The sequence below is a fragment of the Rhopalosiphum maidis genome, chromosome 3, assembly GCF_003676215.2.
Source record: "Rhopalosiphum maidis isolate BTI-1 chromosome 3, ASM367621v3, whole genome shotgun sequence".
Lineage (NCBI taxonomy): Eukaryota > Metazoa > Arthropoda > Insecta > Hemiptera > Aphididae > Rhopalosiphum > Rhopalosiphum maidis.
In genome coordinates, this window is record NC_040879.1 from 46,000,252 (window position 1) to 46,016,514 (window position 16,263).

A 16,263-nucleotide genomic window follows, 5' to 3' on the forward strand; every position below is an offset into this window, starting at 1 on the left:
TAAATAAATGTGCCAAACAGTTTTACAAAATACTAATACAAATTTCACACATTACCATTGACAGATTGAGACATATTAGGAGTACACATATTAATTCAGAACCCAAATTTTAAACACTACCACCTTTCGCCACTATTAGAAAAAATACAAAATAATTATGACAAACAATATATTAAATATATATATTATATAAAGGATCAACTTAGGTAAATGACAAATATAAATGGATTTGACTAAGTTAACCTTATTATAAATATTAAATACCCAGTCAGGTTTAGTTAGATTGTTAGGAAGTTAAATAATTTTTTTCTAGCATATATTTTGCAATTTAATTATGTGTAAAAGTAACCAAATAACCATATTTCTAGGTCATATTTAATTTAAACACAGTTCACAATTTTAAATTTGCATTTGCCCCATAATAATTTATAAAGTTAATAATGTTGGGGTAAATCTTGAAAAGGATATTTCTGGTTTAATTCACTGTGGTACAAAATTTTGGGAGAAAAATAAACAAATAATCAGTAGATATTAATTGTATTTTAAAAGGTTATTAAGTGTGTTTGCTTTTTCTTTGTATGGGGCAATTGAAAATAAAACAAAATAACATTGTAGCCAAATAAATCTATACTATATTATTTTTCAAATAAAATAGTTTATGTAACTATTCCTTTACTAATATAGTAGGTAATATCATCTTTAAACTATGTAGGTACAATCAGAACCGTAGCTACGAGGAGGGTTTAGGTGGTTCAACCCCCCCCCTTTAACACATAGAAAATGTAAAGACTTCTATTATGTACTAAAATTTAAAATTTTTCAAACCATTTTTTTTTAACTGAATAAATACTTAATATAATATAGTACATTTATAGTATAGTGCTCAAGGTATATTGATGGTGATATCACTGATATCAGTCACAATTATGCATTTACAGATCCACAAACTAATTTTATAAAATATTAAGCATGTGTAGTTATAATGCATTCGAATACTTTAAAAAAGCGCACACACAAATCACTAGTTATTTTTCTGGAGTCGACACTACTTTTAATGATAATAATAATAAAATTGTTCTCGATCATCTGAATTAGCACCTGTTGGTTTTGCAATGTTACTATTACACAATATAATTATTAGTTATAATTCATTTAGCAGTATTTTTAAATGAAAAGTTGATATGCATTTGCTAATAAGTGAAAATTCAACATTTAAGTGATAAAAACCTCTTTATTTTATTTATGAATTGTTTTTGAGCATAATGCATTCATATTGCATATTGTGACTGGAAAAAATTGTTAGGAAAAAAATGTCACACGGAAAATAAGTTTCCCGTTGTGTATATAATAAAAATATAAAAAATATAAAATTATAATAAATTTATTAAAAATTTAAAAAAATATATCTTTTAATAATATTATTTAAAAATATAAAAATGTATTTATTCAGTTAAAAAAATCTCATTATTATATTTTGACCTATTTGTTTTAAAAAATTAGGAATATCCGCAGATTTATCTTCATCAAAACGTTAACATAAAATGTTCAATCGAACTTCATTATAAATATATTAAAAATTAAAAAAAAATATAAGAATGTAATTTTAAAATTTATTCAGTTATGAAAGATCTCTTTTTTTTATATTTTAATCTATTTATTTTAAAAAAATAGGAATATCTGCAGATTTGTCTTTGTTTTGTTTTATTTATGCAGCAACTGGAGACTTTTTTTCATTTACCCTAGTGACTATTCAACTTACTATCTATTAAAACCCAAAACAACATTTTTATTACATTTCTATTTTTTAAATAATAGTTAATAGGTTATTAGTTCTTTCTTAGCTTGCCAATGCATGTTGCCTAATATCTAAGCTTCTTTTTTAAAAGTTATTGATCCTCAAAATATTGATGTTGGTTTGTTTATCAATGCTAATGGTAATTTGACTGATGAGGAAAATCACCTAGTAAGTTATAAAATTCCTATCTATGGAACTGGACCCTCCCCATAGAAAATTCCTAGCTACGGCTCTGTGTACTATAACACTTTATTAGCATAATATAATATAATATAAATATCATCATAGTGACATAGTCCATAGGTAGTAGTAGTATTAAAGATAACAGTTTTCCAAAAATATACAAAAATACACCTACCACATATTTTTGGGAGTGCAATGCACCTCTTGTAATTATGTCCAAGCCGCCTCTGCACATTACTGTATACATTGTACTTACACCCAAATACTATTGGTATAGGATTTCTAAAATATATATAATAATAAAAAGTTATTCAATTATCTAGTTCTAAATTCCTAATGAAATAATTTTTTTTTCTTAAATATTTTATCAAAACAATTATTATATGTTCATCTAAATAGATGAATATGTACCTACACTGTTGATTCAAATGAATGAATAAATTACTATAACTAGGTAACTTCAGTCTTGTAAAGTATTTGAGTACATGTATTTAAATACTTTTAAAGTATTTAGAGTAATTTTTAATATAAATATTTGTATATAGTATTTTAAATACTTTTATTTTTAATAAACAAATTATTTGTCAGTCATCACATATTTTATTTATTTTTTTTTTTTTGAAAATTATTATACGATGTCTATTTTATTTATATTTTTCATTCATAAATGTTGAGAATACCTGTTCCCTATTGCTGATGTCTCATTCATTTGTGAATGTGATTATTACAAAATATAAACTAAAAATATTCTTAAATGCAAAAAAAAAATTTTGGGAATGATTTTTTTTAAATTGCTTTTTATATTCTCTTATTTATATTTCATTAACAACCTACTATTAATATTAAAAAATTTCTATAATATAACAAGTTTTATTTATTTTCATTTTTTAATTTACAATTAAGTTATTGGTACAAAAAGTTCTAATAATACCTAGTTGAATGTAACATGACAATTTTAAATTAGTTATTACAACATTAATTTGGAAAGCTAACTAGTAGAAAAGTAAAATAAAAAAGTACTTGAAAAGTATTTAAATACATGGCAAGTATTTGTATTTGTTCTTAAATACTTTTTCTTAAAAGTATCTTTTACAAGACTGGGTAATTTACAAAAAATAGTACAAAAAAACACACTGTATTGAAACATAAACATTTAATTTTTTTACTTAAAAAGCAAATAACATTTTTAATACTGCAATAACAACTTTATTATAATTAACAACAATAATTATGTTTGAATTTGAAATTATATTATCAACATAATCATCTTTATCATAGGTATTTCCTTCTTAATAAATAAGAGTAAATAGATGATTCAAATTTGTTCTTTAATAAACATAGTAACACAAAAAAATAAATAATCGAAGTGTCGTAAAAAAAAATTCTTTGTATATATAGCAATGAAACCAAAATCACCTAAACATTATATCTCCTACTTTTATATTACCCTAAATATTTTAATTTGCAACAAAACAATTAATATAATAATTATATAAGTAACCAGGTTACAACTGACATTTTATCTTGTTTTATTATTAATTCAAACCTAAATCTATATTTATAGCTTGTGAAAATAAATACACATAAGAGAAAAACTTAACTTCATATTTTTTTCAAATGGAACTTTGAGCTTGTATCGTAACACTTTTTCGATTTTTATTATCATCAAAACTGATGTAGGCTTTCATTCTTAAGATTATGCAACCAATGTATCAAGTTTTTTCTCTGCTTCGGCAAAAACTTCTTCAGCACTTTGTTCAGCTGATATGATAACTACCTTAGACTTGTATGCTTCTATAATCGGATCGTTATTATCATGGAACGTTTGTAATCGCTTTTGAATTGTTTCCAAATTGTCGTCTGACCGACCACTGGTCTCAGCCCGTTTAAGCAATCTCTGCACCATTGTCTCGTCTTTGGATTCCAAGTACAATACCATGTCTACAGGTTTTATCTATTAAAAATAAAATATTTAAAATAGTATTTTTTTTGTTATTAATCACACCAAAACCTAAATGTAAAAGTTTTAAAATAATTTTTTTTAAATGTTTAAGTGAAATATTATTTAATTCATAGGCATTTAAAATAACTAAAAAATTTATGATATTCTACATTTCAAATATAAAGTAATAATTTTATGTTACTATGTGTTGTACATATACTACTTACAGTTTTTATTTAAAATTATAATTATTTGTAATTTTTCTTTATTTAAAATGAAATGACTACCTAAGAATTTAAAATTCTAAATGCAATTAATATTCTCTAGCCTTGCATGTTTGATAAAAATAGACATCTTTACACTTTACTATACCACTGTACCATTCTTTTTAAATAACTACCTATTACTGTTGTGTAATAAAAAATAAATACTCGTTGAAGTCATATTTATATACTATATAGTAATAATAGTAGTATAGTACATTATTACTATATCAATACTATAATATAATTACATCATTATTATTTAATCAATAATATAGTATAGTCAGTTGTCATTCGAGTAGGTACAAGCGTTTATTAATATTACCAACGTTTTTCACTTTTAGTTATTATTATTTTTTTAAGATGTTTGAATGTCTATAATTCAAATAATATAGCTATTATATTTATATTAATTTTTGCTCCTACATACTATAGTAGTATGGTGTATTATAATATAATGCTATAGGTATTATTATAAAATATGAAAAATTCGAAAAAAATATTTATTATTATAGGTTATATTTTTAAAATTTTAAATGAGATTCAAATGACCACAAGTTTAAACAAACAAAAACATACGAATAATATTTACATTGCCTTATTAAAAAAATATACTTAGGTATAATTTTTTTTATAAGTCTTAGTTATATTGTATAAAACTAATTTTGAATTTATAACTATATGTAAAACGATGAATATATCATAATTCACAATAAACAATAAACCTACTTATAACCTATGTTATGTGTGGGTTAGTGGCGCCGAACTCATGTGTCATGTCTCATGTGAAACGATCGCTTCTCTTCTTAAATAGTTAAATGAGTGCCGGGTGGGTGGGTATAGTTGAGTTGTATAGGGGTTAATGAGTTAATAAAGTTGAATAAGGTGTTATATACATTATAATTGATGCCAGGTATCGTGAAACATAGAAATTAGAAGTCAAACAGACAAGACTTTTAGATTTCGCTTCATAAAAAAATTCCTAGTTTGGCGTCACTGGTATGGGTAATCATATAAAATGTATTTTTATGGTGTAAATACAAGGTTTTGGAAATTAAATGTTTACTTGTAAAAACCATTTTTATTCTCCCAAAACTTTCGTCCAGTATTTTTGTTTAACAATTTAAACTGCAGTTAAAAAACAAATTGGCACCCTTTTACTTTAAAAATAATTTATAAATTAAATCATTAAATTTACCGCAGTTTCGAATTCCTCTCCTTGTTTCTTCTCACGTGGATAACCATCAATTAGAAAACCTTTGGATGTTGCTACTTTGCTTTTGATCTTCTCGTTGAGTAGCTCCATCACAACAGACTGAAACACACACCCGTAAATCCATTAAATTTCTGAATAAACATGATATGTTTAGAAAGCTTACCGTCGGAACTAAGGCTCCTTCTTTCATAATTTTCACCAGTTCTTGACCACGTTCTGACCCTGTGTTCACTTCATCCCTTAGCAAATCACCAGTCGAAATGTGAGTAAACCCGTATTTTGCAACGATCTTGTCACAAAGGGTACCCTTGCCGCTGCCAGGTCCACCTATTTTATTTAATGGCGATGAATGAACAATGATATGATAATTCAACTATTTAATTCTTTCGTCTTACCAAGTATCCAAACGGTTGGGAGTGTGATTTCAGACATGCTAGTGTGTATTGTTTACAACTGTTGAAAAAAAATAAAGTTAAAAATATATTTTAAACTTAGAAACAATTATAGTCATTATACGAGGTTATGTACAACCAGTACACTCAAGTACATAACATTAACTTAATGAATTATAATATAATTATTATTATAGGTATGTACATTAAAATTAATTATATATAAACATTATAAACTATACGCTATCTGATAAAGCCCATCGCCCATAAAGGTCATTAGCATAAAACGGGTAGATAATACAAATACAAAAGGTCATATTATTATACTACACCCACGTTTAAAAACAAAATATGATTTATTTAAATACATTTTCATAGGGAAATATACTAATTATTACTTCTATAAACAAAATTACATAAACAATAAATGTTATTTTTATAAATTAATAATATTATTCAAATTGTTTGATAAAAATGTATTTATTATATTGTTACCTAATAAACATATTTTATATTGATTTTTGGAAAAATGTTATAGCATATAGCGTTGTAGTATTTTCAACATAATTTGTGTATCTAAAAATAAAAGGTCATAATAATTAAAGTTTGTCAAGGTTCCAAAAGAGGTTACTTAATAAAAACACGATAGTCATATTTGAAAAACTAATAAAATAGGTATATAATGAAACAAATTCAAATCCTAAAATAATTTATATAGAATATAAAAAGTAACTATAGGTACTTTTTTTTCTAAATATTTTCAGTAATACTTCCACTATATATATCTAATTAATACTTACATGCACCTACGACCTACATTAAAGACGTTTAAATTTACATGAAATTTAACAAAAAAAATTTGACAATTCTAAAATATGAATAGTAATAGCCGCATAGTTCTGTGAATAATATTATTTACCTAAACGTTTATAAAACTTTTAAAATATTTTTGAAAAAAAAATTAAAACAATATAATGCAGAAGCGAAACTACGAGTTTATATTATTATGATTAATTTTATGTCTTCTTTCTAACTATTAGACGTAATTAATTTAAATTATTATTTTACATGCTAATATGACTTCTGACTTCATCATGACAAATAAACTGTTTTATCTTGAATTGTTTATGTATTCACCGAAAAAATATTAATAACCTTGTAAAATTATGATTCAGATTGCGATTTATGGTTGTGAGTACATATTATAACACATAGCAAGCATCCATCGTCAAATGTTTTAAAACGTCAAGGACAAATGTGAATTAAATCAATAAACATAAACAGAGCTCATATAATAATTGATGTTGTGCCAGTAACGTTAGGCCAAACATAAATAAAGATGATAAATGTGAACAAGTTAGGCCGATGACTAATTTCGTTGTTTTATGAATGAGAATTATATCAAAATAAACGCAAAAATTAAATTCATTAAAATAATTAATTATTTATTGTTTAAAGATGTAGGTATACACAGTAAATGAATCGAAATTAATCAGTTTTAAAAGAACACTATAATGTACTCGTAGTATTTAGAACATATTATTATTATATAATATCGTGGAGGCGTGGACTAGTAATTAGTATACCAAAGTTTTACTTGCTTTTATGACAAAAAAGTCTGAACAAAAAAAAAATTGAAAATTGATCTATAAAGTATCTTAAAATGTATCTATAAATATACTAAGCTAGCAGTTTTAGAGTTTTTTCCGATATTAACTAACAAATTCTAAAAAAAATATCAAATATATCATGTAGCTAGAATGGTAAAAATTAGATCTTGTATACTCTGCTGTTTATAAAATAATTTATTATATTCCAAAATGTATATTCGATACATATTTTTGGGAAAGGTGTATAAAAAGGTAATTTTGATGAAAATGAGATGTTTAAGTAAAAAAATTAATCAACAATAAATAACTATATTCACCTTTTAACAAATGAATCTATACTTCAAGGACCAAAGCTAGTAACATTTAAGCTTAAGCTACAATTAATAATAATCTATTTATATTAATAATGTTTATTTATATTACGGTTATATAAATATATAATATAATAATATATAATAGCGGTATACCTAACCTACAGAGTACAGACTATAATATACTGTACATAATAAGTGATACTGTTTTATTACTATAAAACATGAACGTTACAGCTATCCCGCACCGTTAAAATATTTATATAATCGATTTTTATGTTAATATTTTTCATTGAAAATAAATGAGAAAAAAATACATGCCGATTTAAAATCAAATTTTAATTTCATCCATGTAGACCATTGTTAAGCTTAATAGTACATTAGCACTGAAGTTATGTATTATATATTGATGTACAAATAAATTAAATTTTTTTAATGTCTTCACGTACGGTTTATTACTTATTATAGCCTATTATAGTTATAGCTATGATATTTAATGTATTTGTAAATATCTTCTTTTCTTAGTTATTTATTGAATAATATATTGAGCACGTGTATGTTTCATCGATTAAGTATTACTTATTATAAGTATATTTGTATGGTGCACATCAACATTATCTGGTTTCTACCGCGGTTTTAACACGATCGCAAATAAATATCCAAATAATATTATATTCACATTTTTCATACAAGAATGAAGATAGAAAAAAAGTGACAACATTGGATATTGGATACATCTGCAAACGTATTATGTCTTGCTATTATTTAAGGATTATAAATATATCACGTACAACAAAGTGACTGTAGAGAACATTTCCAAAATGCCTATTTATATACATAGTACATACGACTCATACGACTATACGAGTATATGCTTATAAGAAGCTAGTACCTGTGTACGTATTGCAAGACTCAATAATAATCAATCCAATCCTTACATAATACGCTTAGAGTAAATTATTTTGCAATTTGCAGACCGAATACAATAGTAATAGCAGACGTATGACGACATGGGACGCATATAGATTTCGCATAATCAATAGACTGCAGACACAGACAGCAATAAAATATTGTAAATATCAATATATCATTATGTGTACGAGTACATATATCTATGTTATATATTATATACATAATTGAATACAGCTGAACAATTTATTTTTTTGTTTGGACTCGCTAATCTCTGAAACTACCAGTCGAATTTGAAAAATATTTCACTTACGACGAGTATTAAATAACGATATGGACAAAGTTTGAAGAATTACATTAGAGGCGTAATTTTAATGGACATCGAAGTGCACGAAGATAACTAGTATTACTACCCTAGTAATATATTATATGTATGTACAGTCGAGTCGCGATAACTCGAAATTGAAGGAAGATAAAAATTCGTTTCGATTTAATATGCATTATTCGAAGTATCTAACTCGAATTTTTATTAATTTATATATATTTCTAGGGGAATAAAAAAAAATTCGAGTTATCAAGTTTTTCGATTTATCGAGGTTCGAGTTATTGCGACTCGACTGTATTATATATATTATACTAGCTGATTATGCATGACGTTAACCGTAACAAATTAAATGCTCGTTAAACCTTCTCTACACACATTTTCAACACAAAATGTTTTATTTGGATTGTTTTAATCAAATATAAGATATACAGGTTTAAAATTATATCCAATAATAATAACTATTTCATTTTCTGTAACCAATGACTTCAATATATAATTAAAAATATATGATAGTTTTTCACAGGTTAACTTATAATATTCAACATTTATGTGTTTAAAACTAAAAAGTTGCCGACAGAAGGATTCTATATATATTATACGGTTCTTGCTGAATCTAATTATTGACGAACATGTTATGGAAATCGGTTGAAAACAATGGATTTGCATAAATTATCCATGTTAGGCCTTTGATTTTATATAATAATTATGTTTAATAACTATTGCTGATATTGCATGTCCCGTGATAAATTAAAAATGACAACAGATTTAACCTGTCTTAAGTTCCGTTAAATAATAATAATAAAAAATATATATATTAGTTTTTCGCAATTTAATAATAAATGTTTGATCCCCTCTTTTAAATGTAAAAATAAAAATTTAGTTTCAAGGTGCACATTTTTGGGTATAGAATTAGCCATATACCAAATATCAGAACCATGAATGTGATAAACTTGGTTGTGGATCGCATACATACACACAAAAATTATCTTTTATTACATAGTCAGACTCTACTGTATTTGAAGAATCACCATTATTATTTATTGTTATAGTTTTAAAATTAAAACGAGCCGTTTATGACGTGATTACATATTACGCTATGAACACATGCGTCATGCATATTTGGTGTATATTTATCATATTAATATAAAATACCGATAAAAATTTACAAAATAACGCACGTAAGTATACATACTTATAAGAGTGTTGAAATATAATATATCGAAAACTCATCGGTACTAAACTACACCCGCATAGACTGTGCATATTCGATATATTATTATTATATATTATAATAGTATTCTACATTATCATGCTATTATTTTTATACTCACAGTATTTGTGGACACGACTGGATGGATATCAAACGAATGAGAGACCTATGCTGCTGCTGCAGAGGAGGACCGTAAAACGTCGACACGACTACGAAAGTGCGGCCCGTGGGAGAAGGTTTTCGGCTATTATTTCGTTGGGCGGTGGCGGCGACGGTAGCGGCAGCATTAGGTTAGGCGGCGCGGCGGCTGCAGTGATAATAATAATATCATAGCGATGCGTAAGAGGAGGAGGAGAGGAGGAACGAGGAAAGGAAAACTTTTTTTTTTGGCAATGGGCGCTACGAAAAAATATTTTCACGGTTACACGCAGTCGTCGCCACTATTATACTCGTATCGCAGGTCGGAAATTAAGGTCATCTCTATTTTTACGCGGTCACCGACGGGGCGACGGCTATGACTATATTATTACACTACCTATATATAATATTTTTTTATTATTGTGAAAATCGTCTAGCGTGGTTTTCGTACGAAAAATAATAATATACACACACCTACTAACTATACATTCTACACGTATCATTTTTGCTTGCATTGTCGCCAACGGATCCAGTCCCCTACATATTATCTTAAATTCACCGTGTCTTTGAAAAACATATTTATTTTTTTTTTTTTTTGCCCCAAAAAACGTATAAGTATTTTTTATTTTATATATTTATATACATAATTATTACGTATTTGTATAAGGTTTGATTTTCCCCTTGAGGCCCTTAATATATTCATTCCCGTGTTTGGTTTCATTTACGAAATATTTCAAAATGTACGTATGTGTATACTTTTAAATATCATCGAATTATTTAAATTTAATATTTTAAGTTACTATTAAAAATAACAGTGGCTGCCCAGAGTAGGTATATTACGCTAAATTGTGCGATTTTAGGATTTAAAATTTTAGATACATATTTACAATATATTGATATATATTTATCAATATTAATGCTAACAAATAAACTGTATAGGGTCAATGGTGCAACCAGGGGGGGTTAAAGGATGTAACCCCTCCCAAAATTTCTCCGATGTCTAGTATAATAACCTATATGTACTTATCTTATGTATATATATATTGTAATAATATACCTTTACCTCCCCAAAAAAAAAAAATTTCTAATTTCGCCACTGTGTAAGGTAGTAGGTTTACTATATTTGTTAAATATATTCGAGATTAACAATATATAAAGGTACTTATGTATTTTCAGAAAACTTTTTTGCTTTTGAGTATGAAATTAAAAATGTTTAATTAAAAAATGCTTATTAATTCAGTATGGTAAAATATTAAAATAATATATAGATATAAACATTTTTGTTTTGTTTTCGTAAAATCTTAATGATAATAAAATAGAATAATGTATTCTTTAAAATAAAATGTTTTCAGACACAATATTTGATAGACGAAGTAGTTAAAAAAAATGTCACCCAGTATAAAACGCATACATTGTGTATGCGTATAATCATATATATTTATATATAATATATATAGTGTTATTTACGAAATGGTATTGATCGGTCCAAGGTAGTATGGCGCGCACGTCTATACACACACAGCCAGCCAGCGCTGTGTGAACTTCTACACTACAATAAGCTCGTAAGTCGGAATAATAGTAAATTGTCCAGCGGGAAAAATGTCAAATCAAAACGATTCGATCGCGGAAGAGGTTGGGCTCATCGACGGGATGTTTACAACTAATATAATGTTGTAATTGTAAATATAATTGTAATAAAAACATATTACCTACCTATATTATAAAATAAATAAATAAATTAGGTATCTATTGACTATTCTATTAACTTATGATGTAGATATCTTCTATAGGATAATAATTACGGCAGGTACTACCCATAGATCTGAAAATTAAATCTATCACCGTTACTGCCGTTACTGGGAATATATAGAGTAAGACTATTTCATGCACCTCATATTATGACCTGTTTAGCAGCTCCACAATTGTTTTTAATCATTATCATATATTATTGAAGTGATTAAACTTAGGTATGACTAATTATGCAGTGCAATTACGATAAAAATGTTTTATTTTTTTTTTTATTAAACGATTAAATACCTTGATAGGTTTTCTATAGATTTCTCAGTGTTTATTTTTAGTAAATTAAACAATGTCTATTTATAATATATATAATATATATATACAGTAAAAACTCTTTATAATGAAACTCGTTACAACGAAAAACTCTATACAACGTAAATATTACATTATAATGGTTGGTTTGATTAATATAACCTATTATATAATTCTTATACGCTATCTCTTACGAAATCTCTCTATAACGAATGAAATCTCTTGGTCCCTTCAAATTCGTTTAAGAGAGTTTTCACTATATATATATAACCATTTAAATCTTGAATAAAACAGATTTTAAAATTGTATTTATTTTCTTTAGTAGTCTTCTCCTACACAGTGATTATATAAACACAAGTTATTTATGAATGAAATAAAAAAAAAAAATTCAATTCAATTTTTTATTTATCAAAAATCAGTGCGAAACTGCTATAACTATTATTAATTATCATATTTTTATGTTTACACAGACATACATACAATTAAATAAAAATAAAATTAATCAAATTTACCATTAAATAATAATAGATACAATAGTGATACAACTTTAAATTAAAAATATAATATATTAAATTTTGAGCTTAGAACATGTAATATTTGTATTATAAACTCGTGTTACATTTTATATGATCCCAAATTAATTTGCTTTTATAAACAACTAAAATGAATAAGCAATGATTGACTTTAATACTTTTCAATTATTTGTAATTCTAACAATTGTTCCTATAGTCTATATTAATAATTTTTAATAATTTTAATTACCCACATTTCTACAATCTGATAAACTATACACTGATTTAATAGAATGCTTCCTATTATAATAGTATAACATAATAACTTTATTATTTAAGATATTATTAATATATGACATAATTTATTGAGTAACCACTAACCCAAATGGCAAATGGTATAAGAACAAATTATCGATGTGAAAAATTTAAATTAAAAAACTGAAAAAATTACTTTACAGTATAATATACCTAATAGGTTTTAAATTTAACTCTCAGTCAAGTAAATCTGTAAATAATATAATCTGAAAATTTAAACTCAATGAAAAATCAATATACCTATAGGTATATATAATATATAGGTATAAAAAACGATTCTGAGCGGCGTCAGGTGTTAGCCTCTATTTCTAAGGATATTTTATTACATATAGGTACTTATTTATATTACTTAGTGTTAAATAACACGCAGATAAATTCATGTAAAACTAGTTCTTATAAAAAAAAATCACATATTATAATTATTATTATATTATATATATACATCAGAATATATTATTAATATTTAATATTAACTATTATAACTATGATATCGAAATAATGTAGAATAGCGCGAATGATAATATATATAATATATAGCTTCGTATACATCGTTAGAGGCAAATTATGAACATCAAAAATCTATAAAAAAAATCATTGTAATTATATATAAGGTATTGATATTTTTGAATGTCTACAAGAATAACATATGAGGAACATTGTATTCAATTTCGAAGCCCTGTTAAAATTTTTTTTAAATATTATGAATTTTAACTATAATTAGGTACAACTTTTAACTTAAAAGATAGTATACCTACCTACAAAATAATTTGCGAATTTCTATGATTTTGACGAAATTTTATAAAAATTTGAGTCTAGATGATTATAAAAAAAAAGAATGCATAGATATTTTCAATATATCTTATTTTTATAATAACAGCTTATAAAGAACCACATAACTTTTACCTTTTTAAACTTATTTTAATCAAGAAAATAAGTGTCAACATTTATAGAAATAAAATTAAAATAATTCGAAATGCTTACGAAATGTTTCAAATATTTTTGATTAATATATTTTTAATTACAAAAGATAAAAAAAATTTATATCCAATTTCATTAGAATTTGAACTTGAAAAAATCACAAGAAAAATTACCATTGCTATACGTTAAACTTTTTTTGTTTTTGAGAACAATTTAATATGTGGAATCTTATATTATATTATATTCTTGTGCTTTAATTCATTGATTATCTGAATTTTGTTATAGAAACCGCCTTAATATTGAAGATTGCAGTTTTTATTGCTTCTAAATATGACGTAAAAAAATACATTTCAATATAAAATCAATACATTCATCAAAAAAGACGCTCCGCTCAGAATCTAATATAGTAAAATATATATAAAAATATATAAAAGTTATATCATTATCCGTAATTTGCTATGAATATTAAATGAAATATTTTACTTTAATTTCGTAATATAGTTAGTTAACAAAATATATATTTATTGGTTTTCTATATAAAAATAAAATTATTCAATGTTCTTATTTTGCATTTCAAAGAAGCTTTGTAAATTTGAACAATTGAAATTCTACGATATTGAGCATCCAAAGACCGATTATTATTTACTAGCAAACATATATTTCAAATCTTTACTCGAAAAGTTAAAAGCAATAATATTGCATGGAAATTTAGATTTCATATAAAAGAAATAATGTATAATAAATTATTAATAATGTATCCATTTAGATTTTAAGATTTCTAAATTGTTGAACTCAAAATAAACGAGTAAATATCATTAAATATATTCATCTTGTCATTTAATATTATAACATCACTAATTTTAATTACTAGTTTGGTACCTACCTATTAATATAGAGTTTATACCGAAGTGATAAATATGTGGAGTGACATAATGGCATTGACGTATGAGATATAACAATTAACAATACGTCAACGTGCTCGTTTATTAATAGTTTGTAATTTGTATACAATCTGCATAAAATATAATATTTAACTAGTACGTTTTACAATAATAATAATAATATAATTAATATTTATTAGATTTAATTTATTTACAAATTTATTAATGTCAAAGTTGATTTTTATTTTAAAATAATGCAGGAAATAATTCTGACTTTCCATTACTTTAATGGAATTAACAGTGTATATGCACTATATTTTTGTAAACACCAAAATGTTGTCCCAAAGGACTGTATACAATTAAAATATTTCTTGTAAAACTTATCTAAAACAAGAATTAATTCAGATAAAATCAAAAACGTACATTATTTTAATTTACTAATTGTTTTTAAAACAAATAAAAATAAATCATGGTAATAAATTATCAAGAAATAACTGACTACTTTTGTTTAGACCTAACTGTACTTATAATTGGTTAAATTGATAAATTATTTATCAAAAATTCATTGTTTGTTTAAATTTGAAAACAACCACGAACGGGGTGGAAATGGTAGAATGGGATAGGTATTCTATCCTAATCAGCTCTTGTATCTTTTGAAAACAAAATATTTACCTAAAATGGCTGTATTGAATGATATGTTACTATTTTTTTTAATCAATTTATTGTGTGAAAAAAAAATATTTTAACATTTGGATATTAAATTTATTTTGTAGGAATTTATATGTATTAATGTATTATTAATATAATAATCAAATATTATTTTGTTTGGTTTTAACTTTTAAATTAAATTATTAGTACAATATAAATTATCTTTATATTACATGTTTTGTAATTAAGTAAATTCAAACCAGCTATTATCTATTTTTACTTTTTACTTTTTAGTAATTTGTTATTTACGTTTTCGCATAAAATACTGAAATAGCCTATACGAAGCGCCTGGTTATAGCATTTTTACAAAAAGCCTGCATACCTTTTATACAAATGTAAGGCACGAGTCCAATTTATACAGAAATCTAATTTTTTCTTTATAATTATACCAAAACATTTATAGTACACTTTATGATCATTATAATCAAAGAAAAATTAGTAAATACTTGATAATTTTTTTTTTAAATTTGTTTTACCACTAATACCTAAAAATCTCACTTACAATATCATAATATAATTATATATAAAATCTTACTCCAAATAATACCTTTAAAAGGCGTTTAAATGTTTGCTAAAATTGCCT

General features: G+C 24.7%; 1 protein-coding gene across 2 annotated transcripts; it reads right to left on the minus strand.

Moving 5' to 3' along the window:
* Positions 1-3,122: 3,122 nt before the first annotated feature.
* Positions 3,123-10,425, minus strand: LOC113556812 (adenylate kinase isoenzyme 1). Of its 2 annotated transcripts, none has more exons than XM_026961972.2 (5): positions 10,278-10,425; positions 5,795-5,852; positions 5,563-5,726; positions 5,382-5,498; positions 3,123-3,932 (listed from the first exon to the last, which is right to left on the minus strand). In XM_026961972.2, the coding sequence occupies exons 2-5, from the start codon at positions 5,829-5,831 to the stop codon at positions 3,675-3,677; spliced, it is 576 nt and encodes a 191-aa protein (XP_026817773.1). In that variant the 5' UTR covers positions 5,832-5,852; positions 10,278-10,425; the 3' UTR covers positions 3,123-3,674. The 2 variants fall into 2 exon arrangements, with proteins under 2 accessions (XP_026817773.1, XP_026817774.1); XM_026961973.2 differs by lacking the exon at positions 10,278-10,425 and adding an exon at positions 6,592-6,722.
* Positions 10,426-16,263: the final 5,838 nt, after the last annotated feature.

What these genes read in the sequence shown, in the direction of transcription:
- LOC113556812 (XM_026961972.2), bottom strand. Translation starts at nt 5,831, where the DNA reads ATGTCTGAAATCACACTCCCAACCGTTTGGATACTTG. An exon ending in AAGGAGCCTTAGTTCCGACG is followed by an intron (nt 5,499 to 5,562) that starts GTAAGCTTTCTA and finishes TGTGTGTTTCAG; the next exon opens with TCTGTTGTGATGGAGCTACT. An exon ending in GAGAGGAATTCGAAACTGCG is followed by an intron (nt 3,933 to 5,381) that starts GTAAATTTAATG and finishes TATTTTTAATAG; the next exon opens with ATAAAACCTGTAGACATGGT.